General features: G+C 43.9%; 1 protein-coding gene across 1 annotated transcript in view; it reads right to left on the reverse strand.

Moving 5' to 3' along the window:
* Positions 1-12,815: 12,815 nt before the first annotated feature.
* RIT2 (Ras like without CAAX 2) overlaps positions 12,816-16,717 on the reverse strand; it is a 203,713-nt gene continuing 199,811 nt past the window's right edge. Inside the window, exon 5 of the mRNA XM_048502621.1 lies at positions 12,816-13,918. Within this exon, the coding sequence (XP_048358578.1) occupies positions 13,691-13,918 (228 nt within the window). The 3' untranslated portion in view covers positions 12,816-13,690. The remainder of the gene's footprint in view (positions 13,919-16,717) is intronic.

The raw sequence follows: 16,717 nt of genomic DNA on the forward strand, positions 1-16,717 counted from the left end.
ATAAATTCAAACTCTTCCTGTCTTTCCTTTCTTCAAGTCCAATTTGAAGGGAGTTCGTGAGTACGGTTTTTATTATCCCTCCCCTTAGAGGTCATGGTACCGTATTGATGATTATATGAATCTTAATGTGATTTTGTTGTATTTATTATGTTTTTATGTTGTATGATGCCCTGAGCCCACATGGGGAAGAGGGTCTCACAAACTGAATTATTATTACTATGGTAGATTTCACAGCTGCCAGTTCTTTAGCTGGCTGGTGGCCTTTCATTACAATTCAAGCCACACCCAGAGGCCTAGGAAGTTGCAATGTATTGGCATAGTATTCGTGCGGATCTCAGTTATGATGATGATGATGATGATGATGATGATGATGATGATGATGATGATGATGATAGATTTCACAACTGCCAGATCTTTAACTGGTTGTTGGCCTTCCATTACAATTCAAGCCACACCCGGAGGCCTAGGAAGTTATAATGTATTGGCATAGTATTCATGCGGATCTCTATTATTATTATTATTATTATTATTATTATTATTATTATTATTATTATTATTATTATTATTATTATTATTATTATTAGTAGTAGTAGTAGTAGTAGTAGTAGTAGTAGTAGTAGTAGTAGTAGTAGTAGTAGTAGTATGGTAGATTTCACAGCTGCCAGTTCTTTAGCTGGTTGGTGGCCTTTCATTACAATTCAAGCCACACCCAGAGGCCTAGGAAGTTGTAATGTATCAGCGTTATTTATTAGTGTGGTTGTTGTTGTTATATTGTGTTTAATCTCACAGCTGCCAGTTGTTTAGCTGGCCTTTCATTACAACTCGAGCCTCACCCAATGGCCTAGGATGTCCCACTATGTCGTCGTACTATTTGTGAGGATCCCAGCAGGGCTGTCTTTTGAATCTGACCGATGTTGATTTTGTTGATTTGAAGATGTTTCAAGTGTGGCCCTGTTATTAATTAATTAATTATCAGTAATTAATAATAAATGATGATGATGATAAAAAACTGATTTCTGCAGTCTAAAGATCCGCTATAATTGGTAACCCTATTTGCAGATGAGGTTATCCAAGAAGTTGTACAGCTGGGACTGCAAGCTGAATTCAGACTTGACATTTCCTGAATGACAACAGAGGAAACCAGCCAGCAACGATTTCGCTGCAACAGCCAACTTCACCCACTTCGAGAGTGACACTTCTGAACAGAGCCTCATTTGATAACAGTTTAATTCTCCCTAATTGGATTTGCATTAATGTAATCTGGAATTCACGATGCTCACCCCAATTTGCTTAATTTATTGCGCACATTTACCTTTGCCAAAGCAAAAGGGAAACTGACATTCCCACATCAGCTTAGCGGCATTGCCCGCTATTGAGAAAAATACCCTTGCTCATCCAATCAAATCATCTCAAAGTGGCACACTGGCATTATTGTCCTATCTTTTGGCACTGGCATTATTGTCCTATTTATGTTTTTGGCACTTCTTAGCCAAATGGGCAAGGCAAAGAGCAGGTACAATACAGAGGGCTAAAATAAAAATAAAAAGCAGTCATAATCCAGTTAAATGAATTTTAATTTTAAAAAACCACAGTAGCAACTGCTGGTAAGTTAGTGAGCTTGGAGAAGGACATAAACTGGACCAGCAGTGGCATAGGAGGTTAAGAGCTCGTGTATCTAATCTGGAGGAACCGGGTTTGATTCTCCGCTCTGCCGCCTGAGCTGTGGAGGCTTATCTGGTGAATTCAGATTAGCCTGTACACTCCCACACATGCCAGCTGGGTGACCTTGGGCTAGTCACAGCTTCTCAGAGCTCTCTCAGCCCCACCCACCTCACAGGGTGTTTGTTGTGAGGGGGGAAGGGCAAGGAGATTGTAAGCCCCTTAGAGTCTCCTACAGGAGAGAAAGGGGGGATATAAATCCAACTCTTCTTCTTCTTCTTAAAGTGCAAGAAACTAAACTAGCTTGAAAAACCAAGTTGTGCGTCAACAAAAGAGTTGCTAAAAATGTTGAGTTTCTCCAACACAAAATATCTCAAAATAACAACCATCTAAACCAGGTCCAATTAAAACCAGGATAAAATTTGGCATCCTCAGCAAGTCAGATGGGGATGTGGGGAGCTTGGCAAATCAGGAGGCTCCCGGATTTGTGTCCTCCAAGAGTGGCTGAAAAACAGAATACAGTTTAATGAACAAAGCAGCAAAATTCTGGCAGATGTGCATGTCAAGGCTAAACCTTGACACGCCTGATTTGGAAACTGATTTGGAAACCCTTTGCATTATTTGGGACATTTCATTGATTTCAAACAGCTAGTAGCCTCTATTTTGCCTTATAAGAACTCAAGGTGGCGTATAAGGTAAATAATAATAAAATGCAATACACTATATTAAAAAAACTGCAAGTCAAAATCAATAACTAAATTGTCAGAAGGCAGAAGAACTAATCAAAGGCTGTCATTAATAAAATAATTACCAGTTGCCTCCTAAATAAAGAGAGGGGGGAAGGCCCACTTCCGTGGGAAGCTTGTTCCATAATTGAGGGGCCGCCACTGATAAGACTCTCTCTCATGTACACCCCAAATGGGCTTCTTTGGTTACTGGGACAGTCAAAAGTGCCTCTCCCTTGACCTTACTTTTTTATTTCTTGGATTTCTTAATCACTCTCCCTGTTTTGCAACAGGCTTTGAGCGTCTTAAAAGCATCTGATAAATCCAATAAAACCAGTAGACACACAACATGGCACCCTAATATAATATCCAGCGAAGAGTGGTATTATCTAGAACACATATCCGGCCCCACGCATCCATACTGAAAAAGGAAAACCAAGGTGGGAAAACAGAGAGAAGGAATAGAAGGGTGGAAGGCCAGCTAAGATGGAGAAATCCCCATTGCTGCACTCAGCCATAAGCTTAGTGGAACTGTCATGGCCCCAAAGACACCCTCACTATTTTCCTTAATTAAGCCTCCATTGTACCCTTAGTTAGAATGGGTTTAGTTGCCTTTTGTACAGTATTCTGTGGGAGGGAACCTTAATTAGACCCTGTCCCTTTAAGAAGCCATCTAGAGGCAAAGCACTATAGCATTGTTATTAGTTAACAGTTCTTCATTTACAGTCTGTTTTTCAGGTGTCTGAGGAAGGCTGGAGACAGCAATATCTCAGGCATTTAAGGTTTTAGAGATCCATGATATTTGAGCAGCCAAGTTTCAACAGAATTGCAAGGAAACAGAGTTCAAATAGAGGACACCAGGAGGTCTCAGAAGCGGCACAAGCAGCGCAGACTTCCTTAGAAGCAGTTAAGGAAAAGTTGGTGTCTGCAAGTTCTTCAAACCATCTCCAATCGTTTCCAGCATCGCAAGTATTCTTTATTAGATAGACTTCATGGGAGGAGACAGAATCCTCAACTTTCAATACTCTGTTTCTGGCCAAGTGCAAGGGACCTGATTTTAGTTTGCTTGGGGAACAGAACAGGAACCACTTTGGCTCCTTCCGCACATGCAGAATAATGCACTTTTAATACCATTTCAATGCACTTTGCTGCTGGATTTTTCTGTGCGGAATAGCAAAACCCACTTGCAAACAATTGTGAAAGTGGATTGAAAGTGCATTATTCTGCACGTGTGGAAGGGGCCTCTGTCTCATGGGTCCTCATTTCTTCAGCAGGAGTGTATGGGAGATGATGGCTTCCTGGATGACACATCGGCTTTCGACCCCTTCCAGTCCGGCTTCCGTGCTGGGCATGGGACGGAGACTGTTCTCGTCGCCGTCACAGATAGAAGAAATACCCGGTGATGCAAAGCTTGACCCGCGCAACGGGCGCTGCTGGTATTAAGCTAGATCTTTACCGCAGCGCTTGATGTGGTCGCATCATGACCTTTTGACCCACCGCCTGGCTGCCTCTGGAGTGCGGGGCACCGGCTCCTTCGGTGGATTGCCTCGGTTCTCCGGGGGCGGACTCAGCAAGTGCGCGGTGCAGGGATGAGGCCTCCCGGAAGTGCCCGCTTGATTGCGGTGTACCCCAGGGGGCATTATTATCCCTTCGCTGTTGTTTAACATCTTACATGCGACCCCTTGCTCAGCTGGTACGGAGTTTTGGGCTGTTCTGTCGGTCAGTATGCAGATGACACTCAGCTCATTCTGCTGATGGATGGGGAAATCAGCCACCTACTCTGCAGCTCTGCAGCATTGTTTGGAGGCGGTCGCTGGCTGGTTGCTACAGGAAAGTAGGTTAAAACTGAATCCATCGAAGATCGGCATCCTCTGGCTGGGCCGCGGAGGGGAGTAGGGGGATGTTTCAGCCGCTGGTGTGGGAGGGGGTCACATTGGCACCGCATTCTCCTCAAGATGACGCTAGTTCCTGGGGGTCCACCTGGATTCGTCTCTATCAATGGAGACCCAGGTGGCCCATATAACCCGGGTTGCTTTCTTTTCCACCTTCGCCAGGCCCTGCGGCTGGCCCCCTTTCTCTCCCAGACCCATCTGGCCACAGTGATCCATGCAACGGCCATCTCCAGACTAGGGACTATTGTAATCCTCAGCTTCACGCTGGCCTCATGCGTCTGGATCTGAGGTTAAAACTGGTCCAAAATGCAGCTGCTGCGTCTGCTTACAGGCAGTGCCACCTGGGATCATATCCAGCCTGTAAAGCTGCGCCAGCTGCATTGGCTCCTGTAGAGTTCCTCAATCATCTTCATAGGGTGTTGGTGCTGACCTTTTTTAAGGCCTTACGCGGCCTGGGACCTTTCAGATTCGGGACCGCGACGCCCCACATGTCCTCCTATACGACCTCTTCGCTCTGCGGAGGCCAATCTACTGGTGGTCCCTGGCCCCTCGATGATAATGCTGGCCTCTCCACACGGGCCGGGGCTTTTACAGCTCTGGTCTCCAGCCTGGTGGAACACTCTCCCACCAGCTGTCCACACCTGCGGGACCTTTACTGAATTCCGCAGGGGCCTGTAAGATCTACACCCGCCAAGCCTTTGGAGGATCCAGCCGTTGATGGTGCCCCACGGTGGCCTTTTACATCAGTGCCTCGGCTATCTGGGGTTTGCTGATCTTCCCCCTGAAAGAGGGTTTGGAAATGGATCTGTCGGACGCCATTGCGTGTTAGTTTTAATCTTTCTACTAGTTTTTATTTTACTGCTGCTTTTAATGGTTTTAGTTATTTTACTTGTATACGTGCATTTTTATCTGTATATGTGCATTGTATTGTACACCGCCCAGAGCCCTACGGGGATGGGGCGGTATAATAAATTGAAAAAATAAATAAATAAATAAATAAATAAAAAATGGTCCTTCAGATACAATGAAATTTATATATAATCCACCAGCCTCCCAACAAACGTCTTTGCAATTGTCAATTCGCTCTTTCCAGCTAATGTCAATTCGCTCTTTCCAGCTAATGTCAATTCGCTCTTTCCAGCTAATGAACTGCAAGCTCATTTTACAATGGGACATGATTTCATTTTATTTACATAAGCTTTTTTTCAACAAGAATACAATACATTCTGCTAGTCTGAATTTCCTTTTGCTACATTACTCACATCCATGCACTGTTTATTCAAGCTTCTTTTCTATATTGCCCAAAGCACCAAAAATACGAGACAAAAACAATCTGACACAGCTAGGGATAAGTAACGTTTTCCCTTTTCGGGTCCATTTGGCCACACTGTCCAGAAAACTTCCAGAACTCAGATGGAGCTAGTAGAACCAAAACATAACAACCCCAACAAAAAAAATTGTGTTCAGTTTGCCTTGAAGTTGTCGGAATGGGCTCCCATTCCCCTTTGTTTTACTAATGCACTTTTGTGTTTTGATAAAACAGGACACACGTGCACATCTTGATGTGTTTGCGTGTATGTTTGCAGCATTAAGATTTGTGTGTGTGTGTTGTTTTACTAATAGACACAGGCAGTGTAGAAGGTGTTGCATTTTGGTGTATCTGGGAATAAGGGGTCCTCAGAAGCCCTGACATTTAAAAGGCATGGGGGTAGCCAGAGTAGAGATTTTTTCTCCTCTTTCAGCGTCCCGTCTAGCTTTGCAATTGGCTGATGGTTAGCAGGGTAGCTACCTTTCTGCCTGGTCAGTCAGCACCACTAGAATACTGGCAATAACTCAGGTAGATTCAATTAACACCTTAGAGGCCAGAAAGATTTTTAAATTACAAGTGTCCGAGGCACTTCCGCACCTGCAGAATAATGCACTTTCAATCCACTTTCAATGAATTTTGTAGCTGGGTTTTACTGTGCGGAACAGCAACATCCACTTGCAAACAATTGTGAAAGTGGATTGAAAGTGCTTTATTCTGCACGTGCGGAAGGAGCCACAGAGTCAAAGCTCTCTCTGTCTGTTGTAGGCTTCTTCCCAGGTCTCCGCTCCAGGGCTCCACTTCACCAGAGCCAATCATCTGACTGGTGGGGGGGCTTACTGGAAGCAAAAAGGGGGCCTAAGACCTTAGTTACTGGCAACATCATAGCATTGCTGGTCTAGGTCTCTCTTTGCTCCTGGTACTTCCTCCCCCTCCCAGCCGCACTGGTTGTCAAGTGGTACCCAGCACCCCTAGTCAAATATAATGTTTTGACTTTCAAAAGCTTATTTTGTTGGTCTTTCAGGGGAAGAAGAACTGTTTGGATTTATACCCTGCTTTTCTCTCTGGCTGATTCCGCATGGGCCAAAAACAGCAGTGTGAAAACAGTGTGAAAATGGTGTAAAAGGGTTTTAAATGGTGTAAAAAGGGTTTATGCTGTTTTCACAGTGTTTTCACACCACTGTTTTTGGCCCATGCGGAATCAGCCTCTGATAAGGAGTCTCAAAGCAGCTCACAAACTCCTTCGCTTCCTCTCCCTGAACCTTCTCCTCGGCATCATTATATTGCGCCACTGAGCTCATTTCGTTCCCCCTCCCCTCTTTATTTTTGTGAGTTTTGTGGGGTTTTTTTAAATGGTTAAATCTTTGAAGAATCAATTACACCCAGCAAGCGTCAATTCTACAATGAGCTGAAAAAGAGAGAAGAATCCTCTCATGGTAGCCATGAAACGTTTCAAGGGAGTTAGTGTGAACAAACAGGGGGAGGGGAGAATCAAAAAACATTGTGCAAACATTTTGCAAATGTTCAAGGGTGACTTGCGGGGAAAGGACCTAAAGGCCTTAAAATCTGTCTGGAGCCGTTTTGTCTAAAAAGAACCGATCTCCGTCATCTGGAGATCAGGACCCTTCCGCACATGCAGAATAACGCACATTCCATTCACTTTCACAATCGTTTGCAAGTGGATTTTGCTATTCCACACTGTAAAATCCAGCGTCAAAGTGCATTGAAAGTGGAATGAAAGTGCATTATTTTGCATGTGCAGAAGGGGCCTGAGTTACAATTCCTGGAGATCTCCATATGACAGCTGGAACCTTATGTCAGCCCTCAATGCCAGATGGCCTAGTTTATACCAACAGTATCTATGGAGTGCAACTCATAACTTACCTCCCAAAGTCCCAAAGTACACAAGCCCTGCCTCCTCCCACCCCCTGCCATTCATGATGATAATGATAAACCAATAGATGTATTTTGTATTTATCTTGAAGCTTTTATCCTACCTGCCTCCCAACAGGGTTCCAAGCTCAGCCCTCACTTCTCAAATACTTCTTGTGTTCAGCTCCAGTGAATGAGATTAACAAGACTTTCAAGCGCCCTGACACTGTGATAATAGGGGTAATATAAATATCATGGCTAGATTTAAAGGAATGCCTTAATTGGGCATATATCCCATCCTGTTTTATGACTGCCTTCAGAGATAATGATTTCATAGTGAGATAATAATCAAATCTGCCAGGGCTAGAGAGGAAGGTTACCCCGGCTCATATATTAAATATTTATACCAGATACGGCGGATCCATTTGAAGTGGGATATATAGCCAATTGTCTCTCTCTGTGTGTACTTGCATGAGCTCTACCCACTTACGCTGAATTATTCCGCAACAAATGCAGATTTCATCGTGATTGACAGCAAAGTGAATTATATATCTTGTCTTTGACAGACCAAGACAGTAATAGAACCATATGTGCTGTCTTGAGATTTGGTGATTGGAGGGAAAAGCCACATATATATAAAAAAGTCACACACATACACACACACACACACACACAGACACACACAGACACACACACAGAGAGAGAGAGAGAGACCAAAAATAAGAGCCCTTCTAGATCAGACCAGTGGTCTATCCAGTCCAGCATCCTCTAGAGTTTTTGAAGTTACACTGTTAAGAACATAAGAACACAAGAACAAGCCAGCTGGATCAGACCAGAGTCCATCTAGTCCAGCTCTCTGCTACTCGCAGTGGCCCACCAGGTGCCTTTGGGAGCTCACCTGCAGGATGTGAAAGCAATGGCCTTCTGCGGCTATTGCTCCCGAGCACCTGGACTGTTAAGGCATTTTCAATTTCAGATCAAAGAGGATCAAGATTGGTAGCCATAAATCGACTTCTCCTCCATAAATCTGTCCAAGCCCCTTTTAAAGTTATCCAGGTTAGTGGCCATCACCACCTCCTGTGGCAGCATATTCCAAACACCAATCACACGTTGCGTGAAGAAGTGTTTCCTTTTATTAGTCCTAATTCTTCCCCCCAGCATTTTCAATGTATGCCCCCTGGTTCTAGTATTGTGAGAAAGAGAGAAAAATGTCTCTCTGTCAACATTTTCTACCCCATGCATCATGTTATAGACTTCAATCATATTCCCCCTCAGCCGTCTCCTCTCCAAACTAAAGAGTCCCAAACGCTGCAGCCGCTCCTCATAAGGAATCGTCTAGTCCCTCAATCATCCTCGTTGCCCTTCTCTGCACTTTTTCTATCTCTTCGATATCCTTTTTGAGATATGGCGACCAGAACTGAACACAGTACTCCAAGTGCGGTCGCACCACGGCTTTATATAAGGGCATGACAATCTTTGCAGTTTTATTCTCAATTCCTTTCCTAATTATCCCCAGCATAGAGTTTGCCTTTTTCACAGCTGCCATGCACTATTCCTAGAGATCCCTCAACAGAGCACAGAAATCGAGGCCTTCCCCTTATGTTGCCTCCTGGGATTGAGAGATTTTCTGCCTCTAAACATGGAGGTTCCCTTTAGTCACCATGGCTAGTAGCCCACCTTTTTTGTAAGCAGCGTGGACACCATATTGGTGCCAGGCAGTTCGGGTGGCTACCAGCAGGAGGATCTCCCAATATGAGTCAGTTACATGCAGAGCTGGGAAATTCTCTGTAGCTCCCTACCACGGTTAGTGGGACTATTGCTAGTAGCCAGTAATAGACCTGTCCTCCATGAATCTTTCTAAACCCCTTTTAAATCTATCTACGCTTAGTTGTCTAGTTGGCTGCTCTCTTACCCACTCCCCCCTTTCCATCTTTAAATTGGATTCAAAAGGTACTCCTGTTTGGATTCGCACAAATACCCTGTTTCCCCTGAATATAAGACATCCCTTGAAAATAAGACGTAGCAGAGGTTTTGCTGAAGTGTGAAATATAAGGCATCCCCCGAAAGTAAGACGTAGCAAAGTTTTTTGTTTGGAAGCATGCCCGATGAACAGAACACAGAAAAACAAGACATCCCCTGAAAATAAAACATAGCGCATCTTTGGGAGCAAAAATTAATATAAGACGCTGTCTTATTTTCGGGGAAACACGGTACTACGTCGATACATTACAACATCCTAAGCCTCTGGGCGGGGCTGGAATTGTAATGAAAGCCAAAGAACTGGCAGCTGTGATACAAAACAAAATTGAACAATAATACCCCTGTGACCATCACTACACCCTAGGGCAGCACATTCCCCTTTCTACATTCACTGTGTAAAGAAATATTTTCTTTTGTCCCTCCTGAATCTACTGTTGGATGCCTTTGAGTTCTGGTGTTATGGAAGAGACAGAGACAGAAAGAGACAGAGCGTGTCTATTTCTATTTTGTCTGAAAGCTACATAGGAATTCCCCTTCCTGTGTAGTGGAGACATCTTGGTTGATTAAGCCACAGCGACAGGAAGAGCTCTCCCACTTGGTTATAAATTCAGACAGACCGGCTGTCTATAATCTTTGTCTGCAGTACCCAATTAGCTGTGGTTAAGAGTTATAGATTTTTAGAAGCTTCTAAATCCAGGCCAGGTTGCTTGCAATGGCTGCTGAGGATGCAGAAATAGAAATGGCATCTGGTCTTCTGCAATTGAGTAACTGCTGGAGATCCCCTGGGATTGAAACTGATGCCAGATTACAGAGGCTAGTTCCCACTGGAGGGGGGAAAAAGCCTGCTTTGGTGAGTGGGCTCCATGGTATGATACCCATTGGTCCCTTACCCAAACCAGCCTCCGCAGGCTCCGCCCTCAAAATCTCCAGGGATTTCTCAGGCCAGAGTTGGCAACCCTATCCGAAAGCAGCATATGCCACAATGGTCTCTCCAGACTGGAAGGTTCTTTTCCCCCATGTGGCATCAAGAAAAAGAAGGGGCCATCTTGAATTTGCATACAAGTTACAATTACCTGCAGTAACGGGAAAAACACACCCTTTGGTCTTTTCTAAGGCCCTTTCCGCATGGGACATTTAACCCGGGGCAAGGGCAGGATTTACAGCGTTTTGGGTGGGAACTCCGCATGGCTCCTGCTCTAATTTGGCCCTGCCCTCGGTTAAATGGCTAAACCCGGGATTAGGCTTGGTCAGTACCCAAGAAATTCGGTAAAATTCAGATTCGGATTTATTTGGGCATAACATTATCTGTATGCACGAATAAGACAAATAACATATTCGAATAAACCCGAATATTTGGGTATACCCAAAAAATTCAGGTCTGATTTTTTGGGGGTTTTTTTTGAGTTTTTTGTGTTTTAGCCGGCAGGGGGTGCATTTTTCAAACTAGTGGCACCAAAATTTCAGGGTTTCATCCAAGTTTGGTGAAGTTAGGTTCAGGGGTTCCAAAATTATGAACCCTCAAAGGGGTAGCTCCTTCTCCTGTTAGTTGCCATTGGAAACAATGGGGAATAGAAGCACCCCTTTTGGGGGTCCATAACTTTGGTCTCCCTAAACCAAACGTCACCAAACTTGAATGGTATCATAAGGACAGTCTCTGGATAAAACCCTGAAATTTTGGTGCCAGTAGCTTGAAAAATGCGCCCCCTGCAGGCCAAAACACAAAACCCACCAAAAATACAATAAAATCAGATGGACCCGAATAGGTTATTTGTCTTATTTGTGCATACAGATAATTTTATGCCCAAATAAATCCGAATCTGAATTTTACCAAATTTTTAGGGTATTGACCAAGCCAAAGATATTTTAATGGATTTTGTTAATAAGCTGCTGGGCTTTCCATACTCAAACTTCTTTTGAGGCAGTGCTAGGAATTCTCAATTATTTCATTTTTTTCGTTCTGTTTGCCAGTTCATTTTTGCCTTGTGCTCACTCCGTATATTTGCATTAGCAAAAAATTACCAACATTACTAGTGGTTTGCAGATGTACATGTGCGTTCGTAGTAATGATGCCAACAATGTGACCACATTTACAACTGCATTCAGATTCATGGGATGTTTTTCCAGTCCATGTCGGTGAAGCAGAAATCATCACGCACACAAGGATCTTAAAGCTATTAAAGCAGGGAACTCTTATCTTGCAAACTGGATTTGTTTCTTCACTCCGACACATGAAGCCTGCTGGGTGATTTGTTTCCACACTCCGACACATGAAGCCTGCTGGGTGATTCTCTCAGAATTCTCTCAGCCCCACAAGTCTCACAAGGTGTTTTTTGTGGGGAGAGGAAGGAGTTGTAAGCTGCTTTGAGATTCCTTACAAGACAGAAAGGAGGGGTATAAATCCAAACTTTGCTTCTTCTAGATGCATGATCACACTAAATCTACTTTTTCCTGTTTTCTCACTGCTCACAGGCACATCAGAAAGGGAAAAATTAGGCCAATGAACAGAAAGAAATGAACTGAGTGCTGTGGTCTTTCTAGGAGCAGCAGTGGCGTAGGAGGTTAAGAGCTCGTGTATCTAATCTGGAGGAACCGGGATTGATTCCCAGCTCTGCCACCTGAGCTGTGGAGGCTTATCTGGGGAATTCAGATTAGCCGTGTGCACTCCCACACACGCCAGCTGGGTGACCTTGGGCTAGTCACAGCTTCCCAGAGCTCTCTCAGCCCCACCTACCTCACAGGATGTTTGTAGTGAGGGGAGAAGGGCAAGGAGATTGTCAGCCCCTTTGAGTCTCCTGCAGGAGAGAAAGGGGGGATATAAATCCAAACTCTTCTTCTTCTTCTTCTAGTTGTGTTGGTCCTAATGTTCTCCTTCACCTATGGCTGGTATCTTCAGAATCATGTCACAGGAAGATGTGTTTCTCTCCACGGCATGGAGAGAAATGCATCTTACTGTGACCTGCCTTTGAAGATTCTAGCCGTAGATGCAGCCAACATGTTAGCAGCAGAAACTACCACACCCTGGCCACACAGCCTGGAAAACCTGTTAGATTTAGTTTAGTTTAGAGTCATGACCTGAGCGCATGGTCAATGGCAGCCTGCTCAGTGGGGCTTTCCCACTGGAACGTCCTCTCACCTGCACACACGTGACGGCGTGTTAGTTGTGCCCACTTGTCGTAGGGAAAGTAATCTCTTTAGACTAGGGTTTCTTTCTATCTACCTTTTTCCTGGAACAAAGCTGTGAACTGGAGATGCTTGGATCAATGTAAGTTTTACCTTTTACATTTATCTCTTGGGAAGTTTCTATAAACTGCACTCACACACACTACTGGGCAGATCCATGACTCTAAACTAAACTAAATCTAACAAAACCCACAACAGCCAGTTGGTTTCGGCCGTGAAAGCCTTTGACAGAAGGAAATGAAACCTATCAAAATCTGCACATGGCTCTGATTTTGGAATTATTTTTTAAAAATGTTTCAGAGGAGTGGAGCAGCGGGCAGAGCGGAAACACATAAAACAAATGAAGGACATTATCTTATCCCTAGAGTTTTCAAGTCACTTGACATCACATGAAACACAGTGTGTTTGGATCCAAAGAACGGTAGATTGAGTTTCAGACACACATTCCTAAGATTTGTCCCTGTTCCTGGTGCAGCTCTCAAGTCGCATGAAAATCCATTCTGTCGAGTCCACCACGATGAAGTAAAAAGCAGTTTTCGGAGACCAGAATTGGTGGAGACCGCTCCGCACCGCAACAGGAGTGAAAATGTTTTGTTGCCTTACCTGGGACTCTTTGGATGCAAGCCAATATATTTTTTTTCAAAGGACAGGAAGTTTACAGGAACAGCTACACATTCTTAAATGAAGATGAATTATAAAAAAAATACATACATACCAAAACAATGAAGCAAACCCCTTGTGCCTTTTGAGTGGTTTTTTTAAAAAAATTGTTTGCATTCTGACTATTTTTCATGTCATTGTTGATGAGCTTTGAACATCATGCTCAAATAAAATACATTCAAGTGCTGTTTTTTCAGAAGCTACCTATTACATATATTTCCTGCTTTTTTAAATCATGAACCAGAAGGGGTACATTTTCCACCGTGTGCATAGCTCTCCCAAAGTTAGACAACTTGCCCTTCGTGGCGGGGTTCCTGAAAAGAAGACCGCAGAAGATGATGCCTTTTGGAATTGTGTCAGAGAATGGGTTCCAGGCAGTTTCCAAGTGATGCAGCTAACCAGACGGAAAAAAGTGATCAAGAAGGACTCTCTTTCTTCTTCTTCAAAGACCTTTTCAGTTTCTGCCATAGACTTCCTTTGCTCTTCAACTTCCCCTCGGCTAGAGGCAGAGACATCTCCCTCTTCCGGATTTCCCTCACGAGTCTGTAAAAGACGTCATCGATGTAGAAATGAAAGGCTGCAGAGGTCTCAAAGAAAGGGCAGCCATATTGTCTGGCCAAGTTCATGCCTTCCTCTCTGGACACCTGCATCAAAAGAGACAAGAATATGATAGTTTTCTGAAAGAATATGACAAGAATATGACAGTTTTCTGAAAGACTGGAAATACGTTGCGGACTACTTATTGAAAGCATAGACAAACAGAGAAACAACAGCGGGATTCGAGACTTAAATGAAAGCAGAATATTGGATTAAGACAACTTTATAAGAAGGACTAAAAGTGAAACAAATGTAGTTATTAATTGTAAGCACTGAGGCCGTTTCCGCACGGCGTCGATGGGGGTTGGGTCGGCGCATTCCACGCTGACCCAACCCCCCTGGGACCGTTCACACGACCGGTCCCAGAAACAGCCGAGAAGACGGCCGACCTGGCATGTCTCTGGCCATCCAGCACATCGCCGAGGCCTGGAGACATGCCCCCCGGCCCTGTGCGACTGCTCCAGCGTTGCAGGGCAGGGGGCCTGTCCCCAGGCCTCGGCGACGCGCCGGACGGCCGGAGACAAGGTAAGTGAAGGGTGGAAGGGGGGAGGGCGCTTTGGAGCCACTGCCGGCAGGAATGCGGCAGCTCCAAGTCACCGTGCCGAAAACCTTGCTTTTGTACTTAAAACCCGCGCTTCATACCGGTCAGGCGGTGCGAGGGCAGCACGGCTGCAAAGCAGCTGCGCCTCCTGTGCGAATGGCTCGCTGGGGACGGCGTTTTTGCCATCGGTCTTAGCCACTACACCATGAAGAGGCATATATCATGCTTATATGTTGATGATCAAATTATTTCCATGTGAAAAACAAAATAGACAGATTGGGGAGTTGAATCCAGTTCTTATTAATACCAGACAGCTTTCCCTGTAAACAGACACAATTATGGAGCTAGATGCTAATCTAAATACTGTGCTTAAAAGTATTTTTTTAATTATATCACTCATTTGTTCCTGCCGGAGCCGTGATTGGCCAGATAATCTATAATTCACCAGGTTAAAAGGTGGCAGTTCTGCAGTGATCATCAAATGATACAGATTCAGTCAGAATACATCTGTGAAAAATTGAAGAGCAGCTATCCGATTTATTCATAATTCAAAGCCAGCAATGATTTATTACATCCCCGAACATAAATAGAAATGAAAGTGCAGCATGATAGCTCTATTGCTGTGACGTGCAAAGACAGTTGGGGATGCTGGGAGGTATCTCTGTCTTTCTTTTAAAAACAGTTGCTGCTACCATCCTTGATGCCCAGTGGTAACATTTCAGACCGATTTTCAGGCTGCATGCGGGACCAGCCCTTGAAGGCTGTTCTGATGTTCCAGCTGTTGGAGACCATGCAGCCCAACCAGAGGTGGGATCCAGCAGGTTCTCACCAGTTCCTGAGAGTGGGTTACTAATTATTTGTGTGTGTAGAGAGGGGGTTACTAATTGGGTCTGCTTTTCCATTAGAAATTCCATTAGGTCCAAAAATCAGAAAGTCCTGTTGTTTCCTAAGTGGCTGGTTAGCGAAGGTAGAAAATGGGATAATTCTCCCTGTTGGGCTGTTTTAAAAACATGTTTTAGAAATATGGTACAGTTCCTTGTTTAAGGAAAGTATCCTTCTTTTGATTTCTAGAAACAAAATTAAGTATTTGAAAGTATTAAGTATTTGACAGGCAGTCAATTAGAGGAGAAGTAGTTGTTTCTGTTGGCAGTATACGATAGGACTTGCTATAATGAGTTTAAATTATGGACAGTAAGATACCAGCTGGAAATTAGGAACTTTTTTTAACAGTAAGAGTTTTTTACAGAAACAGAGAAATTATTAATGCCCTGCCCCCGGAATGCCTGGCCACGTTATACTCTTCACTCCAGCTCCCACTGGCGCCATTTTTCACTGTTTGAATCCCACCCACCATGTAGTCCCCACATTAAAATTTTTGGGTCCCACCACTGGAGCCCAAACCCTTGAAGCAGAAAGTGTTGTTAAGATACAGACACCATATTCCAATGAAGATGTTTCATTGGCAATTGCTGCCACTTAGGTTTTCTAGTGATAATTCAAGAGGGCTAGAACTGGTTTTTTTGCTTTCCCAATCAAAATATATATTAAAAAGCAGATGTCTGTACAATAGAGGGGGTTATCCCAGACCAGACACTCTTTGGCTCCCATCAGCTTTCCTCCTGGGTTTAATTTAAAAGCTGCTCCATCACCTTTTCGATATTAAGTGCCAGTAGCATGGTTCGGTTTTGGTTCCCTAGTAGTGCCAATGGCCACTGACAGACATCTTTGTCCATGCACAGTTTTGGGGAAAACACAATACAACCTGGTCTGGCACGTGTTTGCAGCTGATCAGCACAAACCAAACTAACAGGGTGAGTGCCCCCTTCAAATATGGCAAGTTGAATAGTTGCACTAGTTCACTGAAAAAATATATGGCAGCTTCCCTATTGTTTTATGCCAAAAACATTGTCAGTTTTGGACATCTTAACTTTTAGGCATGTATCAGATATGTTTAGGTGTGGTTCATTACTTTGAATATGGTCTATCATTTGCAGTAGCATATCTAAGGGGGCAGGGGGTTATGAGCCCCAGGCAGCACTTCTGGGGTGCTCATTTAGTGGTTGTGCCCGCCCCCCCCCCAACTTGTCTTAATAATCCATCAAGACTTTTCATTTCTTTTGGCTACAGGAACAGTCTTTGTGCAGTCTTCCTGACAATATTTCTAATTTCAACCCACAGTTCTTCTGGTTTACATTTACTTGAACTTAGTAGTGCAACTCTGTTCTTTACATGGTCTTTAAACAGTTCATGAATGTTGCTTAGATTGTATTTTGGCACTACGAATTTTCTGGTGTTTTTTCTTCAG

The sequence above is a fragment of the Sphaerodactylus townsendi genome, linkage group LG07 (assembly GCF_021028975.2).
Source record: "Sphaerodactylus townsendi isolate TG3544 linkage group LG07, MPM_Stown_v2.3, whole genome shotgun sequence".
Lineage (NCBI taxonomy): Eukaryota > Metazoa > Chordata > Lepidosauria > Squamata > Sphaerodactylidae > Sphaerodactylus > Sphaerodactylus townsendi.